The sequence below is a fragment of the Crinia signifera genome, chromosome 6, assembly GCF_055691185.1.
Source record: "Crinia signifera chromosome 6, ASM5569118v1, whole genome shotgun sequence".
In the NCBI taxonomy this organism is placed as follows: Eukaryota; Metazoa; Chordata; class Amphibia; order Anura; family Myobatrachidae; genus Crinia; species Crinia signifera.
Genome location: NC_139222.1, coordinates 172958495 through 172979388, shown reverse-complemented (window position 1 = coordinate 172979388; position 20894 = coordinate 172958495). Strand labels below are relative to the sequence as shown.

Genomic DNA, 20894 nt, shown 5'->3' with positions numbered 1-20894 from the left:
GAAGGACAATGACAGCGAGATCTATGCAGAAGGCTTGGAGATGTGATGCGTGAACGAGTGAGAAATATGGAACTTGACACATCTAATAACAAATGTTTTCCACTGGTTGTCCTGATCTTATAAGAAATGCAAAGACTCTCCATCAACCTGTGACAAGGCATTTCATTCCTAAACAGGCTGCCTTGTCAATATTGGCTCTGAGAGATGTGGGCTCATTCATAAGTCCAGGTATGTTTCAAAGTGCTGTTAAAGTCAAACACATAAATTATATGTATAATATAGTGGCTACTTTGTTTTATTATCCATATAGAGAAATTGATGGATATGTGAAGATTAATGACAATCAAACAGGCTTTCCTATTTTAAAGGGATAGACTATTGTCAATAACAAATATAAAATACAGATTAGAGGTCTTTGGGACAGAGAGTTAGGACTACACAATTATTGGACCGGTATACAATTATTGGACCAATGTGCCTTTCTACCAGTGGTGGTTTTTACCTATGGGCTCCCCTGGGTAAAATCTGCCATTGTCTCTGCCTATGAAGCCAGATGCAGTCTGTGCGACTGCTCTGGCTGCAATGTGACTGGCAGTGACTTCCTATTGGAAGTCCGACCTGCCAGTAACTCAAGGCAGTTCCATTGGCAGGTCTCCCCTCCCTCCGGGATGGCTCTCTGTGCGCAAATGCGGAGAAGCCCCCAAAACAGGTTCTGCGCATCTGCAGTATCGTGGATGACACTGCCCATGCACCGGACTCGGGAACCTGATTAAGCCTCCGGGGGCTGATGCAAAGGTGCATATGAGGTGACATCAGCCATGAGGTGGCTGTGTGTGCACATGCCGCCACCTTATGGCTGATGTTACTATCCAGGAAGAATTGCTTATTACCATTGGGGAAATGGTGAGCTGCTCTGCCCCATACATCTGCAGCACATTGAATGGAATACATACGAAATCCCGGCGTTTGGAATCCCAGCGTTTAAAATCCGATGCCGGAATCCTGACCGCCAAAATCCTGACAAGGGGGGGACGTCGATCACCCCCCCCCTTGCGGGTTCGCTGCGCTCGCCACGCAGCACGCCCAATGCCTCGCTACGCTTGGCACACTAATTTATTCTCCCTCTATGGGGGTCGCCAGGATTCCGACCGCCGGGATTTCAACTGCATCCCCATCGAACTACAGTATCTGCATTCCCCTAGTACCTCCAGCACTCTTTTGTGTTTTTTTAAAATACTTTTCTACTTGTTTTGCTGTTTGTGAATATTTTATCGTGATGTGGATTCATATAAAAACTTTTTTATCTGTTGATGTTGCATCTGGGTAATTAAAGAACACGCTATGGGAAAGCAGGTCAGAGTTAATAAGTAAGTTCTATACATTTCAACTGTATGGTGGTTGAGTTTTTCCCTGAAGATATAACAGTGGTTAAAGCATTTAAAGATACCTTTAAGGGCACACGTGTTAATAATTCAAAGTAAGTGCAGGGCTGTGTATACTTTACAGGCTACCCTCTGACCTTTTATATCTATCAGGAGTTAAAAGAAACTGCTTAGTGCACTTGTGCAAAAATTAAGTGTGGAAACAAATCCCTACATGACCAAGGCCCAAGGTACCTGAAGCAGCTTCTGATTCCATACTGTCCCACCCGATTACTGTGATCTGTAGATGAAGGACTTTTAGCAGTACCTAGGATCTCCCGTAATTCATCTGGGGGTCGAGCTTTTAGAAATTCAGCTCCGACTTTATGGAACTCACTTCCCCGCACAGTTCGAGAGACCCCCACTCTAGAATGCTTCAAAAACAGACTCAAGACCTTCCTATTTACTCAAGTGTTTCCTTCAGTCCCTTAAGTATTGTTTATGAAAAGCTTTTCTGTGCTTCATTGTTTCTGTACTGTATTACATTCATTCTATCTGTTAAGCGCCTTGAGTCCTATTGGAGAAAGAGCACTATATATTTTTTTTAAATGCTTGGCAGTGCACCTACAGCATACAGCTCAGGTGCTGCCCAGCTGCTGCTGCTGCCTCTAGCTGTACCTAGGATGACCTCTGGTCACATCCCACTGCTCACAGCTGTACATCTAGGACAAATGTGAAGGAAGATGCCAAGACCTCAGCTCTATAAACAAATCAGAGCATCATTGCCCTCTTACTATAAATACCACAAAGTATATTTGTCTTCTTGCTATGTTTTCTTATCACTCAGTATTCAGTTTAAGCATATAGTGATCTCTACTTTGAGTGAATGGGAAGTTACAGTGACAAAGGTCCTGTTCAGAGTTACTCATTGCCAGAGAAGAATAAACAAGTGTGTGTGCCTCCGGAGACTTTTGATGGCTTGTCTATAAAATCAAGCCTGGGAACAGAGAAACCAAAGCATTAACAATTCAAACCATTGCAAAGCTTTGTTAGACAATTGTTTTGGACATTGTTCTTTCTTCTAAGATTCCTGTGGTACTTGATATTTCCCGATTGGCAAAACACAAATCCTCTGATTGATTGAAACTAGGGATGCCAATCCCGGGGCATTTTTTTAATCCCGGGAATCGGGATTGAAAAATGCTCAATCTCGGGATTCCCGGGATCCTGGGATTGGCATGCCTAAAAGAAAATTGCCCCTGTGCCCCACACTGACTGAGTATTGGGGAGGGGGGCAGGTGGCAGCGGTGCGAAGACAGGCGGCATGTGGGCATGTTGGTGGCCTGGCAGGGCCACACACTTACTTTTGGGGTGCGGTGGAAGCAGGCGGCTTCTGTGCAGAAGCAGGCAGGCAGCTTCAGCGAGGATTCAGGTGGCTGGGGGAGGCCTGGCGGCGAGCGGTGGTGCAGTGCTAAGGCCTGCGCAGCGTGACCTGTGACCTAATCATGCTGCGCAGGCCGCACGCCGGGTCGGGAACAGCCGGGCAGCGTCTGAGCAAGTGCTCAGATTCTGCCTGGCATTAGACTGCGCATGCGCAGTCTAATCCTGAAATCCCGGGGTTTGGATACTCCAATCCCGGGATTGAAATCCTGCACATTTTGTGGCCACCATAATTGAAACAGCCAAAATAATTTACTGCAACATTCTGTAAAAATAATGCTGGCTACACACTGGGCAATATATTGTTAATGATATGTACAATAACGATACTGTGAACAACAAATTGCGCATATTATCTAGAGTGTATGCTCAATATGGTTAATGATGCACTCTACTGCACACCATTAAAGACACAGTGCATCATCTGTACATGTAGTTAAATGTTGGCTATATCATCAACAACTGCATGTAGGGTGGGGGGGATGTTACTGAATGATATTGTTGGTGTAAGCTGATATCGCTCATTGAGATAGTGTGTACCCAGCATAGGTGTCTCCAACCTGTGAACAGTGTGTAGGGTTTGGGAATAGTTCCTGAAAAACCCTGCTGGTGCAAGTACAGCACATAAAAATGACAATCAGTGATGTTGCCACCATACAGGATTAATAATTGTAAAATACATATTCTTCATGTGCTCAAATGCCATTCGGCCAATATACACTCTTGCAGAACTTAAAGGAGTATATTTGAGCACTTGGGGGAAGACACTATATTTGGCCTGAATGGGGCAAACAATGTAATCCGGATTTAGGCAGGTGAAAAATAGAACACAGTAAAAGTCATTTTGAACACCTTGTGATACTTTTTGGGTCAATGCAGCCATGCCTTTTTAAAATGTCTTAAATAATGTTTTAAGACACATTTTATATACATGTATGTACATGTTCCCAATGAAAACATGTTAAAAATGTGTACATACAGGTCTTGTTAGGTTGAGAGTTTTTAAGGCTGTCAAAATGAAGTTCCTGTGTTATGTTATTTATACTAATGTTAGTAAGATAAATAGTTAGAAAATAAAGGAAATTTAAGATTGGCTAGACCCTAAAGATGTTATTGTCACTCAGCAATTAACTAAAACAGATGCTTTTTGAAAGGTTTCTCTTAAATATTTCAACCTTTAACCCCTTGAGTGGTGGGTTTCCCTGGGGCAGGACATACCTACCAGGGCAGTTTTGTCACCACTCAAGCTCCAGACGCTGATGTTATCCAGCAGCTCATGCTCCCTTGGGGCTGCTGCTGCCCACTTCGGCTGTCTCTGGCTGCTCAGAGCTCAGCTATGTTCAGAGCTGCTCGGGGGTAGGGGAAGCTAGAGCGTGCTCAGGTGTTCGGGTGCTCAGGCATTCATTTGTTCCGGTGTCCGAACATATGAATGCCCGAGGGCTCCTAAGTGGTCCTGAAATTACTCGGGCGGGGCCTGGTGTCGGCGTGGAGCAGCGGCATGCGAGTCCCTGGGGCAGGGTGCAACATGGCGTATGTGTGTGCCCCTAGAGGTGGTGCACAGCTGAAGCATACAGCCTATTATCAGTCGCATGCCCGGAAATTTTCTGGGTGAGCCTGCTCCTGCAGCGCAGCTCAGCCTGGAAATTTCCGGGCAAACCACCGAAGTGATTACCTAAGCTAATTCAGAATAATTGTTCTGTATGGTCAGTCAGTCAAGTACGTTCAGCTTATAGGCAGAGACTTACAGAGGGCCTCAGACACATCCCCAAGTGGTCACACTGCAAAACTCATATCTGGCTCTTGCAGGGCTGGAATGTATGACCAACATAGGCAATAAAGAACAGACAGAGCCTTATATAAAAGTGATAGCCTGCACCCATCTTCAAGGGGAACGAGATTATTAAGTGAGAAGTTTGGAAGCTTCATCAGCAACTATTTAAACTAGCAGAGGGGGGCAGTGAACCAAATAAGAATGAAGAAATCTGCTCCCCCAACCTAGAGGTATTGGGGGAAATTTAGTAAAGGAAATTTGTAAAAAATAGGTGTATTTGTATCCATAAATACACTTATTTTTGGCATTTACTATCCCAAAAATACGGCAATTCGTAGTCGTATTGATGTGCTATCAATACGAATACAAATTGCCGTATTTTCGGGATAGTAAATGTCAAAAATAAGTGTATTTCTGGATACAAATACACCTATTTTTTACAAATTTCCTTTAGTAAATTTCCCCCATTTTCTCTGCAGGCAAATGGAACAGGAAGCCTATCCACTGCAACAGAAGATAAAACCGAATAGATATAGGCAGAAAAATGAACATAGCTATCACCAGGAGAAGCACAAACAAAACTTTAAGAGCTTTGTGTGCAAATGCTAGGAGCTTAGGAAATAAAATCCAAGAACTAATTGCAATAATGACAAGGGATGAACTGGATATTGTGGCTATTACAGAGACATGGTGCAATGAAAATCATGACTGGGACATAGCTAGACCAGGATATACTTTATTTAGGAAGGACAGAATGGGAAGAATCAGGGGAGGGGTTGCAATATATGTAAAAAAAAGCATAACGACTACCTTAATACAAAGTATCGAAGAAAAAGCTGAGGCCCTTAGAAACAGGGGAAAAAGTGATTCTTCGTATAGGGGTGATCTACAGACCACCAGGTCAGGAAGAGGATCTTGGCAAGAGCCTATTGCAGGACATCAATAAAATGGCATTAAAAGGAGAGGTGATAATCAGGGGAGACTTTTATCTACTTGATGTAAACTGGGAGCTGCCTGTTGCAAATTCCACCATTCTGAATTCCTTGCAAGGAGCATCCCTCCAGCAACTGGTGAGGGAGCCCACTCATAAGGAAGCAATATTAGACTTAATACTTACAAATGGTGACAGAATATCTGATGTAAATGTGGTAAAAGCCTGGGATCCAGTGACCATCAAGCAGTATGGTTCGAAATAAAGACAGAGACTGACTCATTGCACACAAAAACAAAGGTGTTAGATTTTAGGAAGGCTGATTTTGTAGATATGGGAAACTCTGTAAGGGATTCTTTGGTAGAGTGGAGGAACTTGGAAGGAGTGCAGGAGAATATGGAAACATTTAAAAGTGCAATACTGAAATCAACAGAACTTTGTGTCAAAAGAGTTAGTAAAAACACAAGGAAAAGGATGCCATTGTGGTTTGAGAAAGATGTAGCAATCAGAATCAGAAACAGAATCATATTTATTGACCAGGTATACTACATATGTACACTCGGAATAGTATTGGTACGACCTCATCTAGAGTACTGTGTTCAGTTCTGGAGGCCATATCTCCAGAAGGATATAAATACATTAGAGACTGTACAAAGAAGAGCAACTAAAATGGTGCATGGCCTACATCACAAAACGTACCAGGAAAGACTAAAAGATTTTAATATGTATACTTTGGAGCAGAGAAGGGAAAGGGGGGACATGATATAAACTTTCAAATATAACAAGGTACAGGTGGGAGACATTCTTCACAGGAAGAGGAGCAGCAGAACAAGAGGATGATCAGTGATCACACAGGCGGCAGGCTCGGGAATGTTTCGCGGCAGCTTGGGAGTACTCGGTTGCCTGAACTCTCCCGAGTCCCCCCAAGCCGTCCCGAACATCCCCAAGCCTGCCGCCTGCCGCCTGTCAATTACTAGTACTAATGGCGCCGGGGGCAGGGGAGCTCTGGCGTACAATCGCCGGAGCTAAGAGGTGAGGGGAGGAGAGGGAACAGCAGAGCAGCCACTGGGGGGTGCCTGGACAGGTGATATGCCAGTGGTGCACACCTGGACACGACTGGCGCACACCTTCATTTTAGTGGTATGCCCGGAAATTTTCCGGGACAGCCCGCCGGGCATACCACTCAAGTGGTTAAACATGCTTGGGATAGGCATATTGATATACTTACAAATAAATAAGGATCAAATATGGTTTGAGGTAACATGTTTAAAAAAGGGGCAGACTAAATGGGCCAAGTGGTTCTTTTCTGCTGTCAAATTCTATGTTTCTATAGATGCCTTGTTATCTACTCCTATGTTTTCTGTTCTGAGACTCTAATGCCTTTTGTTCTAGAAAATTGAAGCATTAGAAACAGCAGTTGAGGTAGTTATGTCTCAAAAGTGGTTACGGTCTAAATGGTAGATAGTCTATAGGTAACCCGTCAATAGATTGACCCCCAAATGCAAGGTAAACATAGACAAAAGGTAAAAGACACAAGACACAAGTAATAGCTCAATGTGTAAATGGTGACATCATGTTTAATTTATTGGATCCTAAATTAGTGTACAGCATAACCTTGTATGTCTTGCTTCGTTCAGCATGCCCTGGGCCTGTTTTTTGGGCCAGTGGCTGCATTCTCACAGTTAATTATAATATTGTTCATACACAGTTTCATGTGGGTTACAGAGAATATAATCATTCTTTGACAATGGAATCTCTGCTGCAATGAAGCTTTCACTACATATTACATACCACATGTACAGACATACATACAGGTCTGAATTCAGTTGGACTCAAGGTACAAAACCTTGTGCACCTTGTGTCCAGATTTGGGTGTCCATTCATCCAAAACTGGTTGTTAGCTCTGAAAATCCTGCAACATGAGTTAAATAACTATTGATATTCACCCGTCTGTGATCTCAAATGTCTACCGCTGGTTTTCCTTTCATCTTTACACTTTGGTGGGTGCTACTGGGAGAGGAGATGGTTGCTGGGAGATGTGCTTCTCCCAGCTGCTGTCTACAGGGGTTTCACACTCAGAGGCAGGGTTGCCTACCCTCCAGGAATGGCTGGGTGGTACTTATGTACTAACTGGGCTGCCGATTTTGAAATCGGGTCCATCGCATCCGACCATATCGCATGCGATGCGATGCGATGGACCCGATTTTTCCATGGGATTCAATGTTAAAATGGACTGAGTCCATTTTAACATGGAATTCAATGGGAAAAGGGGTCCTTTTCATACCCCTACTATCCAAGGAATCCTATGGAATCCTATGGAAAAATCGGGTCATCGCATCGCATCTGATTGTATGCCTTAAGTTAAGGCATACAATCAAAAAATCGGCAGCCCAGATAATACATAAGTACCGGCTGGGTTTATCCCAGAAACCGGATCACCCTCCCAGCCACCCAGAAAGGGGGGCAACCCTCCTGAAAAGCCGTCCGGTTCCTGTGCCCCCCTCCCCACCCCCTCTTGTTGGGGAGGTTTGTGGGTCAAATGATGCAAATCGTGTATTTTAGCCCTGCCCACTGCAGTGCAATGCCTGAAATACCGGCATCACACAGGATGTGGCTAAAATTACACGCTCACTCTTGCCATGCCCCCAAGCAAGCCATCTCTCATGTTGCTCGGCCCCATCCCACCTCTTTTTGCTCCAAGTGACGGCCCTGCCCCCCTACCTCACTGAGCAAGTAGGCAAGTATGCCCAGATAGGGGGTCACACACACATTCATTCATTCACACACACTCACTCACTCACACACATACTCACAGATACTCAGACACACTCACACAACATTAACATACTCACTTCTGATGCAGGAGTTTGGATCTCGATGCTGGAGGAGAAGACACACCTTCTGAAGGTGAGTAATTACTGACTAATTAAGTTACTTGGAAACTACCTGGGGAAGGGGTGTCATCTGGGTGACAGAACAAGTCCTGCTGATTTTTCCAAAAATTAACGATTTGTGAAAACAATGTGAGAAAAGAGTTGAGGTGAATTCTATATAAATCATTGCATCTCATTTTCAGTTCTCTATTTGAATAGCAAAACCCCCAAGCTGCAGGAAACGCTGCATCACTTGTTTTTTTTTTTTTATTTGACCGCCATCATTTGAATTGCTGCCATATAGTAAATGAAGTTTCATTTTTTATTAGAAGCCAATTCATACTTGCCTACCCTCCCAGAATGGCCCTGCAAATTGGGTCCCCCTCCCGGCCCCCCAGGAAGGTGGGCAAGTCTCCTGCATTGTAACAGCCCCTGCTCTCCCTTCCCCGCAGTAAAAATTTCTGAATTTCCCAGGTCCGCGGGGAGGGGGTGGGGCTAAAATTACGCAAATCGCGTAATTTCGCATAATTTGAACCCCTCCCCCCATCCACGGACCCGATAATGAATGCGGCTGTAGGTTGTGGTGGCGGGGCTTGGTGACGGCAGCCTTGCCCCGCCCCCAAAACGAAGCTTTGTCCAGCCCTGTTTTCACTCCTCTCCGGGCTTCTCCCAGAGAGGAGTTTAAAAAAGTTGGCATGTATGAGCCAATTCACCTAGCAGTATGTTATTGGGCTCCTACAGCCAATGAGAAGACATGGAGAAAATACAAATTATACACAGATAAGGCCTCTGTGAGGATTGAATCCAAGAGCTCTGTGCTGTGAGACATCACCATGCTGCTCACTATTTTATAATATTGCTGATCACATGTAATATTCTGTTATTGTTGTTAGATTTATGAAGAATGAAATTTGGATGAAAATTCTAAAAATGTCTCTTTATATTTAAACATTTCTTATGTTCTATCATCCAGCAATGTCATGGCACATCTGTATGCTGCAGGCAAGATATGACCAGCTACAATTTGAAAACTACATTTTCAGAAGAACAGTATATTGCATTATATGGTCTTAAGAGTTCTTGTAGAATATCAGACATATACACATACAGACAGTTCTCAGAGGTTTGCACAAAGGATTGGCCATTGCAATACAACAATACAATATGCAGGTGGGCAGAGGCATAACAGTCATTAGTGTGATGCCTTGATATTTTAGGAGTCCTTTCATCAAACAGTACCTTAAAACTTTTTCTAACTATGCCAAACAATGTGTAATCTTCAGAGAAATATAGAAAATACATTAATGAATTAAAGTAATAATTTATGTATGTAAATCAGTTTCAAATCCCTGTCTAATGTTTCAGTTAAATGTAGTCACCTCTATTTATCCTAATTAACATAACAAATTCCAGTATATTATAAACATTCACAATACAAATAGCCTGTTGATCGGAGGGGATGTATGTATGTATGTATGTATGTATGTATATATATATATATATATATATATATATATATATATATATATATATATATATATATATATATGAGCACTTACCCCCCTTCGTGTGAGAATGAGGATGGAACCGGCACACAGAATTGTAGGTGAAGAAAAAGTAGGTTTAATGTACATACATCATATGCACAATCAGACAGCTGTTTCCTGGAAGCTGTTTCAACTACTTCATAGTAGTTTACATCAGAATTTAAGTAGTTGAAACAGCTGTCAGGAAACAGCTGTCTGTTTGTGCAAACGATGTATGTACAATAAACCTACTTTTTCTTCACCTACAATTCCGTGTGCCGGTTCCTTCCTCATTCTCACAAGAAGGGGGTAAGTGCTCTTTTATATATATATATATATATATATATATATATATATATATATATATATATATATATATATAGCGGTCTGGGTCTCCCCTCCAGAGCATAAAGAAGAAACAGCACGTCACTGCAGCAAATAAAATCTTTATTCCAGCCTCAACGGCTCGTTTCGGGGCATCAGCCCCTTTCTCAAGAAGCGGAATACAACAGGAAGCAGATCATAGTTAGAAAAAGTTTTAAGATACTGTTTGATGAAAGGACTCCTAAAATATCAAGGTATCACACTGACTTATCCTACACTAATGACTGTTATGCCTCTGCCCACCTGCATATTGTATTGTTGAACCGTGTGCTGGTTCTATCCTCATTCTCACAAGAAGGGGGTAAGTGCTCTCATATTGTTCATTAAGTTCCAGGCACCGTAGCCCTGCTACATGCTTATTGAGTGCCATCCTGTTAAACCAACTGCTATATATATATATATATATATATATATATATATATATATATATATATATATATATATATATATATATATATATATATATATATATATATATGATTCCTTGTCACAATATACAGGTTGAGTATCCCGTATCCAAAATGCTCGGGACCAGGAGAATTTTGGATAACGGATTATTCCGTATTTCGGAATATTTTAATATTTCAATTATTTATTTTGAAGTATCTTGCATGTATGCTGTATAAACACATAAAATACACACAAATATATTTTATTACCACATAAAATACACACAAATATATTTTATTTGTTCAAAAAACAAGGTTTCAAAACATGAAACAAAATTTGTGTACTATCTCAGATATTGAATTTGAATGCCAAGCAATCATTTTCTTGCACATATATAGTGCCAGTTACATATCATGTCACTAGTAGTGCTGTTACAAATGTCCCCAGTGAGTTTTTAGCACAAAAAAAAAAAAAATTATTCACTTTCTGGAATGTATGGTTTTCGGAATAATTCGGATAACGGATACTCGGATACGGGATACTCAACCTGTGTATATATATATATATATATATATATATATATATATATATATATATATATATATATATATATATATAGAAGCAAAAAAGACCGCACTCTCACTGTCAATATAGTAACGGCAGGGGTGTTCAAAGGGGGTTGGACGTGGATCAACACGTGCCCCAAATATAATCCAAAGGATCCCTCCCTTTTTGGGGGGGAATTGAACACTCGCCTCAATAAAGCAATTGAATAAAGTCACTGGTGTAGGTAACAATAGTACAGATAGTTTATTCCAGAAAAGACATTTCCATCATTGCCCCGACGTTTCGGTCCACATACGGACCTTCCTCAAGGAGCTTTTAAGATGGATCATCAGCGTTTCAATATAGCCAATACCTCAGCCCTGGAGGATCAGGAGACAGCTACAGTCTATATATATATATATATATATATATATATATATATATATATATATATAGACAATGAATAACCTCCACCCATCGGGTTTCTTACTGGATCAATAATCACTCAGACGCCAAAGCTTTAAGCAACGTTTCGGGGGTTTATTCCCGTCCTCAGGCTTGTTACAAAAGAAATACAGTGCATACATCTACTTAAATACCTTCACCATCAGGTGTAGCTGTTTTCCACGCCCTCTGCTCACCTGCAACTTCTGGGAGTGTCTCTCACTCACTCCCTCAGCTGTGAACGGTGACGTCAGGCTAGGTCAATAGCACCCACCAATATGTGTTACAAATGAGAAAAAACTGTTACCAAAAAAGGAAAAACAAAAGAATACTTTAGTGAAAAAAAAAAATATACATAATATATAAAAGTGTATATACAACAATACAGAATAATAAAAAGCAGAAGGGAGACCAATATGTTAGCGAATCTGTGGTGCTAGTATCATATAATCATTGCACATCGCTGGGCTGGAATGCATTCATATCATTGATCACAAAAATATGTTGTAACTAAGATGATCATTTAACCCCTTGGGTTTCAAGGTTCCAAGGGTATGAATCCATTTAGTCTCACATTTAAAAAGCTTAAGGTGCCTGTCCCCTCTACGGTTATCGTCAGGTATGTGGTCTATGATCATATGTCTTAGATTGGCTAGGCTATGCTTGGCTTCTGCAAAGTGTTTTGCAATCGGTTGGTCCACCGATTTGCCATTGATTTTTTTCTCAACAGAGATGTGAGAGATAAGGTGTTGTACTATAAGCGCTACATGGATGACGTGATACTTTTTTGGACAGGTCGACACGATGAATTTATCGACTTACTTGAATATGTCAACACACAAGTTTGTCCAATCAAGTTCACGTCATCTATGAGCCTGGAATCCATAGATTACTTAGATGTAACCATCAGTGTTTATAACAAACAAATTGTGACCAGTCTTTACACTAAAAAAACTGATAAAAATACTCTGCTGCGAGCGGATAGTTTTCATCCGGTGTCGACTATCCTCAGTCTTCCTTTTTCTCAGTTTTTGCGAGCCAAGAGAATCACCAGTGATCCCAACACCCTGAAGTCGACATTGGATGATATGTCGACACAATTCCATAACAGAGGGTATAATAACAAATGAATTAGCTCAGCTAGAGAAAGAGTTGAAGTCATGCCTAGAGATGACACTCTTAAATCTAAGGTACAACAGACAACTATGGACTCCATGAATTGGGTCCAACAGTACAACACCGCCTCCACGGGTATTAACACCACTGCCAAACACAATTGGCCAGTAATACAAACAGAATTTAAGAGCATGAAATTTTCTACCATCAGAAATTGCTATAAAAGAGGGAGGAACATCAGGGACTGGTTGGTTCATACTGATGTCACCCGGCAATTGAGTATTACTACTAAGAAATTTGTGGGTTGTCACAAATGTACAGGCTGCGTGACATGCAGCCATATGATTGTGGGAAAATTTTTTTGCCACCCTCATACAGGTCAAAGGTTTAATACGTGGTCTATTTGATCAAATGTCCGTGCGGGCTTTGCTATGTAGGCAAAACCATGCGCACATTCAAAGAGTGCATGGGGATGCATCGATGTTCCATCAGAGCGGCAATCAATGGCAAATCGGTGGACCAACCGATTGCAAAACACTTTGCAGAAGCCAAGCATAGCCTAGCCAATCTAAGACATATGATCATAGACCACATACCTGACGATAACCGTGGAGGGGACAGACACCTTAAGCTTTTAAAATGTGAGACTAAATGGATTCATACCCTTGGAACCTTGAAACCCAAGGGGTTAAATGATCATCTTAGTTACAACATATTTTTGTGATCAATGATATGAATGCATTCCAGCCCAGCGATGTGCAATGATTATATGATACTAGCACCACAGATTCGCTAACATATTGGTCTCCCTTCTGCTTTTTATTATTCTGTATTGTTGTATATACACTTTTATATATTATGTATATATTTTTTTTTTCACTAAAGTATTCTTTTGCTTTTCCTTTTTTGGTAACAGTTTTTTCTCATTTGCAACACATATTGGTGGGTGCTATTGACCTAGCCTGACGTCACCGTTCACAGCTGAGGGAGTGAGTGAGAGACACTCCCAGAAGTTGCAGGTGAGCAGAGGGCGTGGAAAACAGCTACACCTGATGGTGAAGGTATTTAAGTAGATGTATGCACTGTATTTCTTTTGTAACAAGCCTGAGGACGGGAATAAACCCCCGAAACGTTGCTTAAAGCTTTGGCGTCTGAGTGATTATTGATCCAGTAAGAAACCCGATGGGTGCAGGTTATTCATTGTCTATGATACCTGCCTCTCCTGCACCTCGGTAATTGATCTTGGAAGGACAGAGTGCCAGCACTTCCTACACTATATATATATATATATATATATACACATACATATATCCATCCATATATATATATATATCCAATGCAAGCGGGTGAAAGGGTTAACGTGGCGCTGGATAATTTGAAGTTCGCCCTCCTGAGTTATCCTGGGGTCTTACCTCGGGGACCCCCAATAAGAATACAACATATACTAAATGGAAACTCAGATTTTAGGAGCTCTTCATAAGGGCATAGATGGGTTTGAAGAAGTGAAAATATAAGAGAGATACTTCCCTTATCTGTAGGGGATGTTGTTTCCTATATAGATGTTCCCTTTTTCTATTTTTCTGAAACCTTCTTCTCCTCTCGACTATGTTGCAAAATATATGAAAGAGAATATACGTATACAGTGTGTTATATCCTCCCTACTGATCCTATAGACATTAATAAGAATCTTGAGGTTCTTTGGGATAATGATCGGGCGTACCCAACTCACTATTGAAAATGCACAGATAAGTGTATCAAGGTATCTTTCTACTGGGTGACGCACCCGTACTCACGATGTGTCTCGCTGTGTGAAGTATTTAAAGGTATCTTTTTCCTCAACACTTCCAACTGGTGTTCCGGATCCAGAGGGTAGTGGACTTACACATATACACTCACCAGATCCAAGTAGTAGTCCTCCAGCAGAGGATACCCTCTGGATCCGGAACACCAGTTGGAAGTGTTGACTCCACATTATCACCATCTGTATCCTTATTGTAGTTCAAATAGAAATTTTTGTCGGATGTTTTAAATTTGTTTATTTTATTGCTGTGTACATCAAATAAAAGCATTTTATGAAGATAAAAGGAGGAAAAAGATACCTTTAAATACTTCACACAGCGAGACACATCGTGAGTACGGGTGCGTCACCCAGTAGAAAGATACCTTGATACACTTATCTGTGCATTTTCAATAGTGAGTTGAGTACGCCCGATCATTATCCCAAAGAACCTCAAGATTCTTATTAATGTCTATAGGATCAGTAGGGAGGATATAACACACTGTATACGTATATTCTCTTTCATATATTTCGCAACATACCCGAGAGGAGAAGAAGGTTTCAGAAAAAGAGAAAAAGGGAACATCTATATAGGAAACAACATCCCCTACAGATAAGGGAAGTATTTCTCTTATATTTTTATTTCTTCAAACCCATCTATGCCCTTATGAAGAGCGCCTAAAATCTGAGTTTCCATTTTGTATATAATATATATATATATATATATATATATATATATATATATATATATAGATATATATATCTATATATAAACATACATACAGGTATGGGGTTGCACTCCTCTCAAAGTCAGCTTTCCTGGTGCCTTCCCTGGATACTCCTGGCATGGAGCCCCAATACAAAGGTTTGTGTGGGCGGCACTCGGATGAAATAATTTCTCAGTGAAGCAGAGATGCAGTCAATGTCTCGAGACCGTTATTTTATCGTCTCGTTATATATATACAGTAGGAGCAAGTTTCATCTTTGCTCCTTTGGCCATGGCTATTCTATTGTTCTCAGCTGCAATACGTATTGTATTGCAGCTGAGAACAATAGATTAGCCATGGCTAGCCATGGCTAGCCATGACCAAAGGAGCAAAGATGAAACTTGCTCCTACTGTATATATATATATATATATATATATATATATATATATATATATATATATATATATATATATATATATATATATATATAGTGACAAGGAATCATATACCCTGGATAATATGGAATCATGGCTTATTTTTTTTGTAGCAGGTAAACAGCATGCCAGTTAAGCAGAATAGGAGAGGATGGTTACAACATTGCAGCAGAAAGATGTCAAAACCTAGTACAAAATCCTCAGTATGTTCCTGTAATTACTACCGTAGCCCACTCCTCCAGCCTATCAACTGGGCAGCTATTCCACTATCAGAAACAATGGCCTCCTGCCCTGGAAAAACAAATATATCAGAAAGCAACAGATGCTGCTAATCGGTGCAACCATGATCACATCAGTTAGGAAATCCTGAGCTGGATCTAATTTTCCTGCTGCTGCTCTAAAACCTGATCTGGATTTTCCACATTATCCTCCTGTGGAAATATGCTGTATCTGCCACACTCCTTCCCCCTTAGCTTCAACCACCCTGGTGAAACTAACACATTTTCAGGTGAGCTCTCCACCTCCCCACCTCTAGTTGTGTCATCCATCTGGGTACACAGCCTTCCACCGCTTTCTAAAGGTCACCCACCTTGCCCTCTTCCTCCCCTAGCTTCACCATGGGGTTGCTTGGAGGATTGTCTTAAGTCTTGTCTTAAGTCTTGTCTTAAGTCTTAATTAAGCTGGTCTTGCCAAGTGATTTCCACTGGTCTAGACCACGTTATTTTGTCTGAGGACTGTTTTTAAGGCATTTACTTGGTGGATCTGCTCTAGTGGTAAAATCCTGTATGAACCAGCGGTAATATTCACCCAGACCGACAAATATCCTAAGTTGTGACTTAAATTTGAGTTTAGACCAAGTGAGATCAGCTTCTACTTTACTAGGCTGAGGTTTAACCTGTCCTCTACCCACTATGTACCCAAAATAATTGGCTTCCACCATACCAATGGCTAATTTCTCAGGGTTGGCGGTAACCCCATGTGCCCATAGATACTTTAAGACTGCCTTTACTTTGGTAGATGTGATTCCCAGTCATACAGTAGCTAAAAATAACAATGTTGTCTAAATATCAGCTGCATATTCCCTGTGAGGCGCTGCAAACTATTCATAGCTCCCTGGAAGGTTTCTGGGGCACTATCTAAACCAATTGGCAGCATTTTGTACTTAAATACTCTTTTTGCCTTTGCAGCTTCTATCAAAGGAATTTGCCATTATCCTTTTTGACAAATCAAGAGTGGTAATATTGTCTCTTGACAACATTTTCTAGCAAATCATCAACCATGGGCATAGGGTACAAAATCAAAGTGAGAAACTTGATTTAATTTACAGAAGTCATTGCAGCACACCCAAAGGTGTAGGTACTAAAACAATGGGATTATTTCACTCGCTGGTTGATTCCTCTATGACACCTAGGCGTAGCATCTTTCCACCTCTTGCATTTAAAACTGCCCGCTTTTCCTCGGGTATGTGATATTGCCTTTGCTTAATGACCACCCTGGGTAGAGTCACAACATCATGTTGAATGATTTGTGGCTTTCCTGTAATGGCAGAAAACACATCTTGGTAATGTGCCATGAAATTCACCACTTCCTGCCCATGACTAAGTGTGACTTCAATGCTTACCTGGTATTTTGAAACCAAAACAGGTTTTAAAATGTTTATATGGTAGGTTTGTACCTCCTACCCTTTTGTTGAACCTTGTAATTGACCGGTCCCACCACCTCTATAATCTCAATTGCCTTGAGCATACATCTTACTTTCTTTCTGTAGTGGGAACAAGTACTTGCACCCACTTAAAAGGACCTGTTGACTGCGGTGATGTCATAACTTGTTTCTGATGTTTTTGAGCCCTTTCCAGGTGTTCGTTCAGGAGTGGCGCAATCTGGCTTAGATGACCGTACAATTGGGACACAAACTGAATGATGTTCTTTCCACCCTTATTTTAATAGATCCATAATCCCTCTGGACTGTACCCCATAGAGGAGCTCAAAGTGACTAAACCCTGTAGAGCAGGGGTTCTCAAACAGACCCCACGCAGTTCAAATTTTACATGTCACCTGGCAGATGCAAAGGTGCATTCATTACTCATTAACACATGTAAAAGATCCACAGCAGGAGCTAATTATTTCACTTGTGATTCTGAGAAGAGACCTGCAAAACACTGGGGTCCTGTGGAGTTTGAGAACCTGTGCTGTAGATAATTGGGGTACCTCTCTGAGCACAAACATATAAGTTAGGAGCAAATCCCAGTCTCGTACCAAACCCAAAGGCAGATAAGGACTCTTACACTAGAGCACTCTTACTCAGGAATTACCAATAAATTAGTATAGGTGAAGTAGTAATGAAAATCTTAAAAACACATTTTTATTGCTAACGATTTAAAAGGCAAGTGATTCTCCTAACATTGTTGTGTGACTCTGGATAAACTCATTGGCCAGTCACCCTGGATGGCAATAATCAGATCGGGAGCACTTTTCTGATTACTGCCATTCAGGGTGCCTGACCAATGATTTAATCCCCATACTACACTTCCACACTATGGAATGTATTTTGGATGAATGATGGTCCTTTTATATATAAAAAATGACACTTATTATTTGTACACATGACCTCAGTACTGTGTAAAACATACAAACTAGCTTGATTTTTCTTGTATACTCATATGAAATTTTCACTCTTCTTGGAGTCAATATTAGTAGAATCACATGACTTTTAAATTGATATTAATATTTTTTAAAGAAATTCAATACTATTTTACCTATACTAATTTCTTGGTAATTCCTGAATAAGAGTGCTCCCGTGTAAGATTCCTTTTCTGCCTTTGGGTTTGGTAGTATATAAGTGTAAGAAATACAGACTCTGCGGAGCACCACTGGCAGTCAACCTAAAGCATCAAGGTTAGACATTTTTTCAGAGTTGCTAGGTGATACATTCATAGATAAAAGAGTCTTTTCTCTTCCAAACGATGCCACTTAAATTCAGGAATTCATGTATAAATTGTTGATATTTCATACCTGTGCAGACTTTCCCCAAAGAATACTTGCTCATAATATACAGACATATACAGAAAGAGAGTGTAATGCTGGGCACACACCTATGCAATCCGGGATGCGGTTGGGATACCAGCAGTCAAAATACCACCACCAGCAACCTGACTAGGGGCCAGTAAGCCGTCACCGGAATGGAGACATCAAGGAGGATGGCCCCTATGTTGGCATCCTGAATGTGTATATGTGGGGTGGGTTATTGTTAGTCAGGGGATTAGGTTTAGACACAAGCATGGGAATAAGGTTTAGGCATTGGTTGAGGGAAGGTTATGGTTAAGCTCTGTGGTGGGGGAGTTTAGATTTAGGTGCTCGGATAGAAGGGTTAGGGGTTGACACAAGCAGGGGGTTTGGGTTATGCTGTGGTGAGGGAGGGTTAAAGATGTGGCTGGGGGAAGGTAATTATACTTACCAGCCCCCTGTTTGAATTCCACCAGGTGGGATACCGGCATTCATACCATCCTTCTGTCATCCATATTTCTCCCAATCATCAGACCAAGCACCCTATTTTTGCTGATCAGCCTGATGATAGTACGATTTTTAGCTCATAAACCACTTCAAATACTCCCTCAACATTTGGGACCAGGAGGTCACATCTTTTGTGAAGTTTAGTATATAAACTGGTGACCTCCCGATCCCATACAGAATGTAGAGGGGGTCAAGCTGGGTACACAATACTTGGATGATGGACAGCATTAAATGTCATCAGCTGAGTAATCAATCATTTGTGAATACAACTTAAAAGGCAGAAAGTAGAGTTTCCAAATTTACGTAAGTTTACTGACACTTCAATAAAAACAGAATTATCAATGAAAAAATTGTACCCTCAATCCTAGCAGTAATAACATTAAGTTTAATAGAACTACAACAAAGATATTTATACGTTCTAAGTTTAGAAATGATCTAACTTAGAATTTCTGATTCTGATGATATCTACAGCCACAAGAACTAATATAGCATTTTCTAAGTATGTGCTTTCTTTATTTCTAAATCAGACTAAAGGCCCCCATACACGGTGCAATGGCACCATGCAAAGCAATGCGATGCGCGCTCCCGCCGGCATCGCATCGCACAGTACAAAAAGTATGCGCTGCACATACTTTTGGTACTACCCGTGGATCGCATCGCATCACACGCAAAACGCATGCAAAACGCATGCAATGCGATGCAGACCATAACGGGTGCAATCATCGCACCATGTATGGGCACCTTAAATCACAAAGAAATTCAAAACAAAAACATTGTCACCGACCCATCATTGACCACCTTGTTTTTACATAGCGCTGACATTTGTTCATTCTCCATGCAAAAATAATTTAGTAATGCAGAACACATCACCTAACATCTCAGAATTCCCTTCACCTTTCTATTTCCATTAAGACAATGAACACAATAGCCAATGCATGATATATAAGCAGGTTGACAATGCTCTGGGAGCATAAGATATATGTGGGCTGTTGAAAAATTAGGAATAATGCAAAAAAGTAAAAAACAAAACATTATAGTAAAGTATAAGATTATTGTGTAGCCAAAAACTGACTTACCAGGTTCTTTTTGTTGTTGTTCTGTAAGTCCAAGCACATCGCACAATCCTGCTGTAATTTCATCTTTAGGGAGCTGATTTCTAAATCCTTCCTAAAAAACATAAATTATATACAAAATTCCCTTAGTCATTTGTTATATAATATTAAAGTTATATATCTTTAAAAATATATGTAAAAAAGTAAATATAAAATGATATTGTGTCAATCGACTCAAAAACTAACTATTACTGTACCTTTCAAGGCTGGTTCCCTTTCTGGAAAACTTACTTTTAAGCAGCCTGTGTCTACGTACTCTGGCATTGATGTTACCTGAAGAATTCTCTTAAAAGGCATATAGCTATTTATTGTGATAAGTGCCAATTAATCTTTCACATACCTGTGTCAGGGAAAAGCTAACAAAGGAAACACTGAATGGATAATAATGAATAAACCGTGAAACTATAAAGAGCAAAGAGCTACAGGTTTATCTAGGAAAGAACAGTTGTCAATTAAAAATCCCAAAGCTTTGGACTCATACCGGCAGATGGAACATGTCAATCATGTCATTTTGCAAAAAATGACAGAGGGTTTATGTACAGTATATAAAATGGTATTGTGTGGCTGTTTA

General features: G+C 40.7%; 1 protein-coding gene across 1 annotated transcript in view; it reads right to left on the bottom strand.

Moving 5' to 3' along the window:
* Window positions 1-20373, bottom strand: part of LOC146008647 (myosin heavy chain, skeletal muscle-like) — a 162804-nt gene extending 142431 nt beyond the window's left edge. Inside the window, exon 1 of the mRNA XM_083148149.1 lies at window positions 20288-20373. Within this exon, the coding sequence (XP_083004275.1) occupies window positions 20288-20350 (63 nt within the window). The 5' untranslated portion in view covers window positions 20351-20373. The remainder of the gene's footprint in view (window positions 1-20287) is intronic.
* Between the last annotated feature and the right edge of the window lie 521 nt (window positions 20374-20894).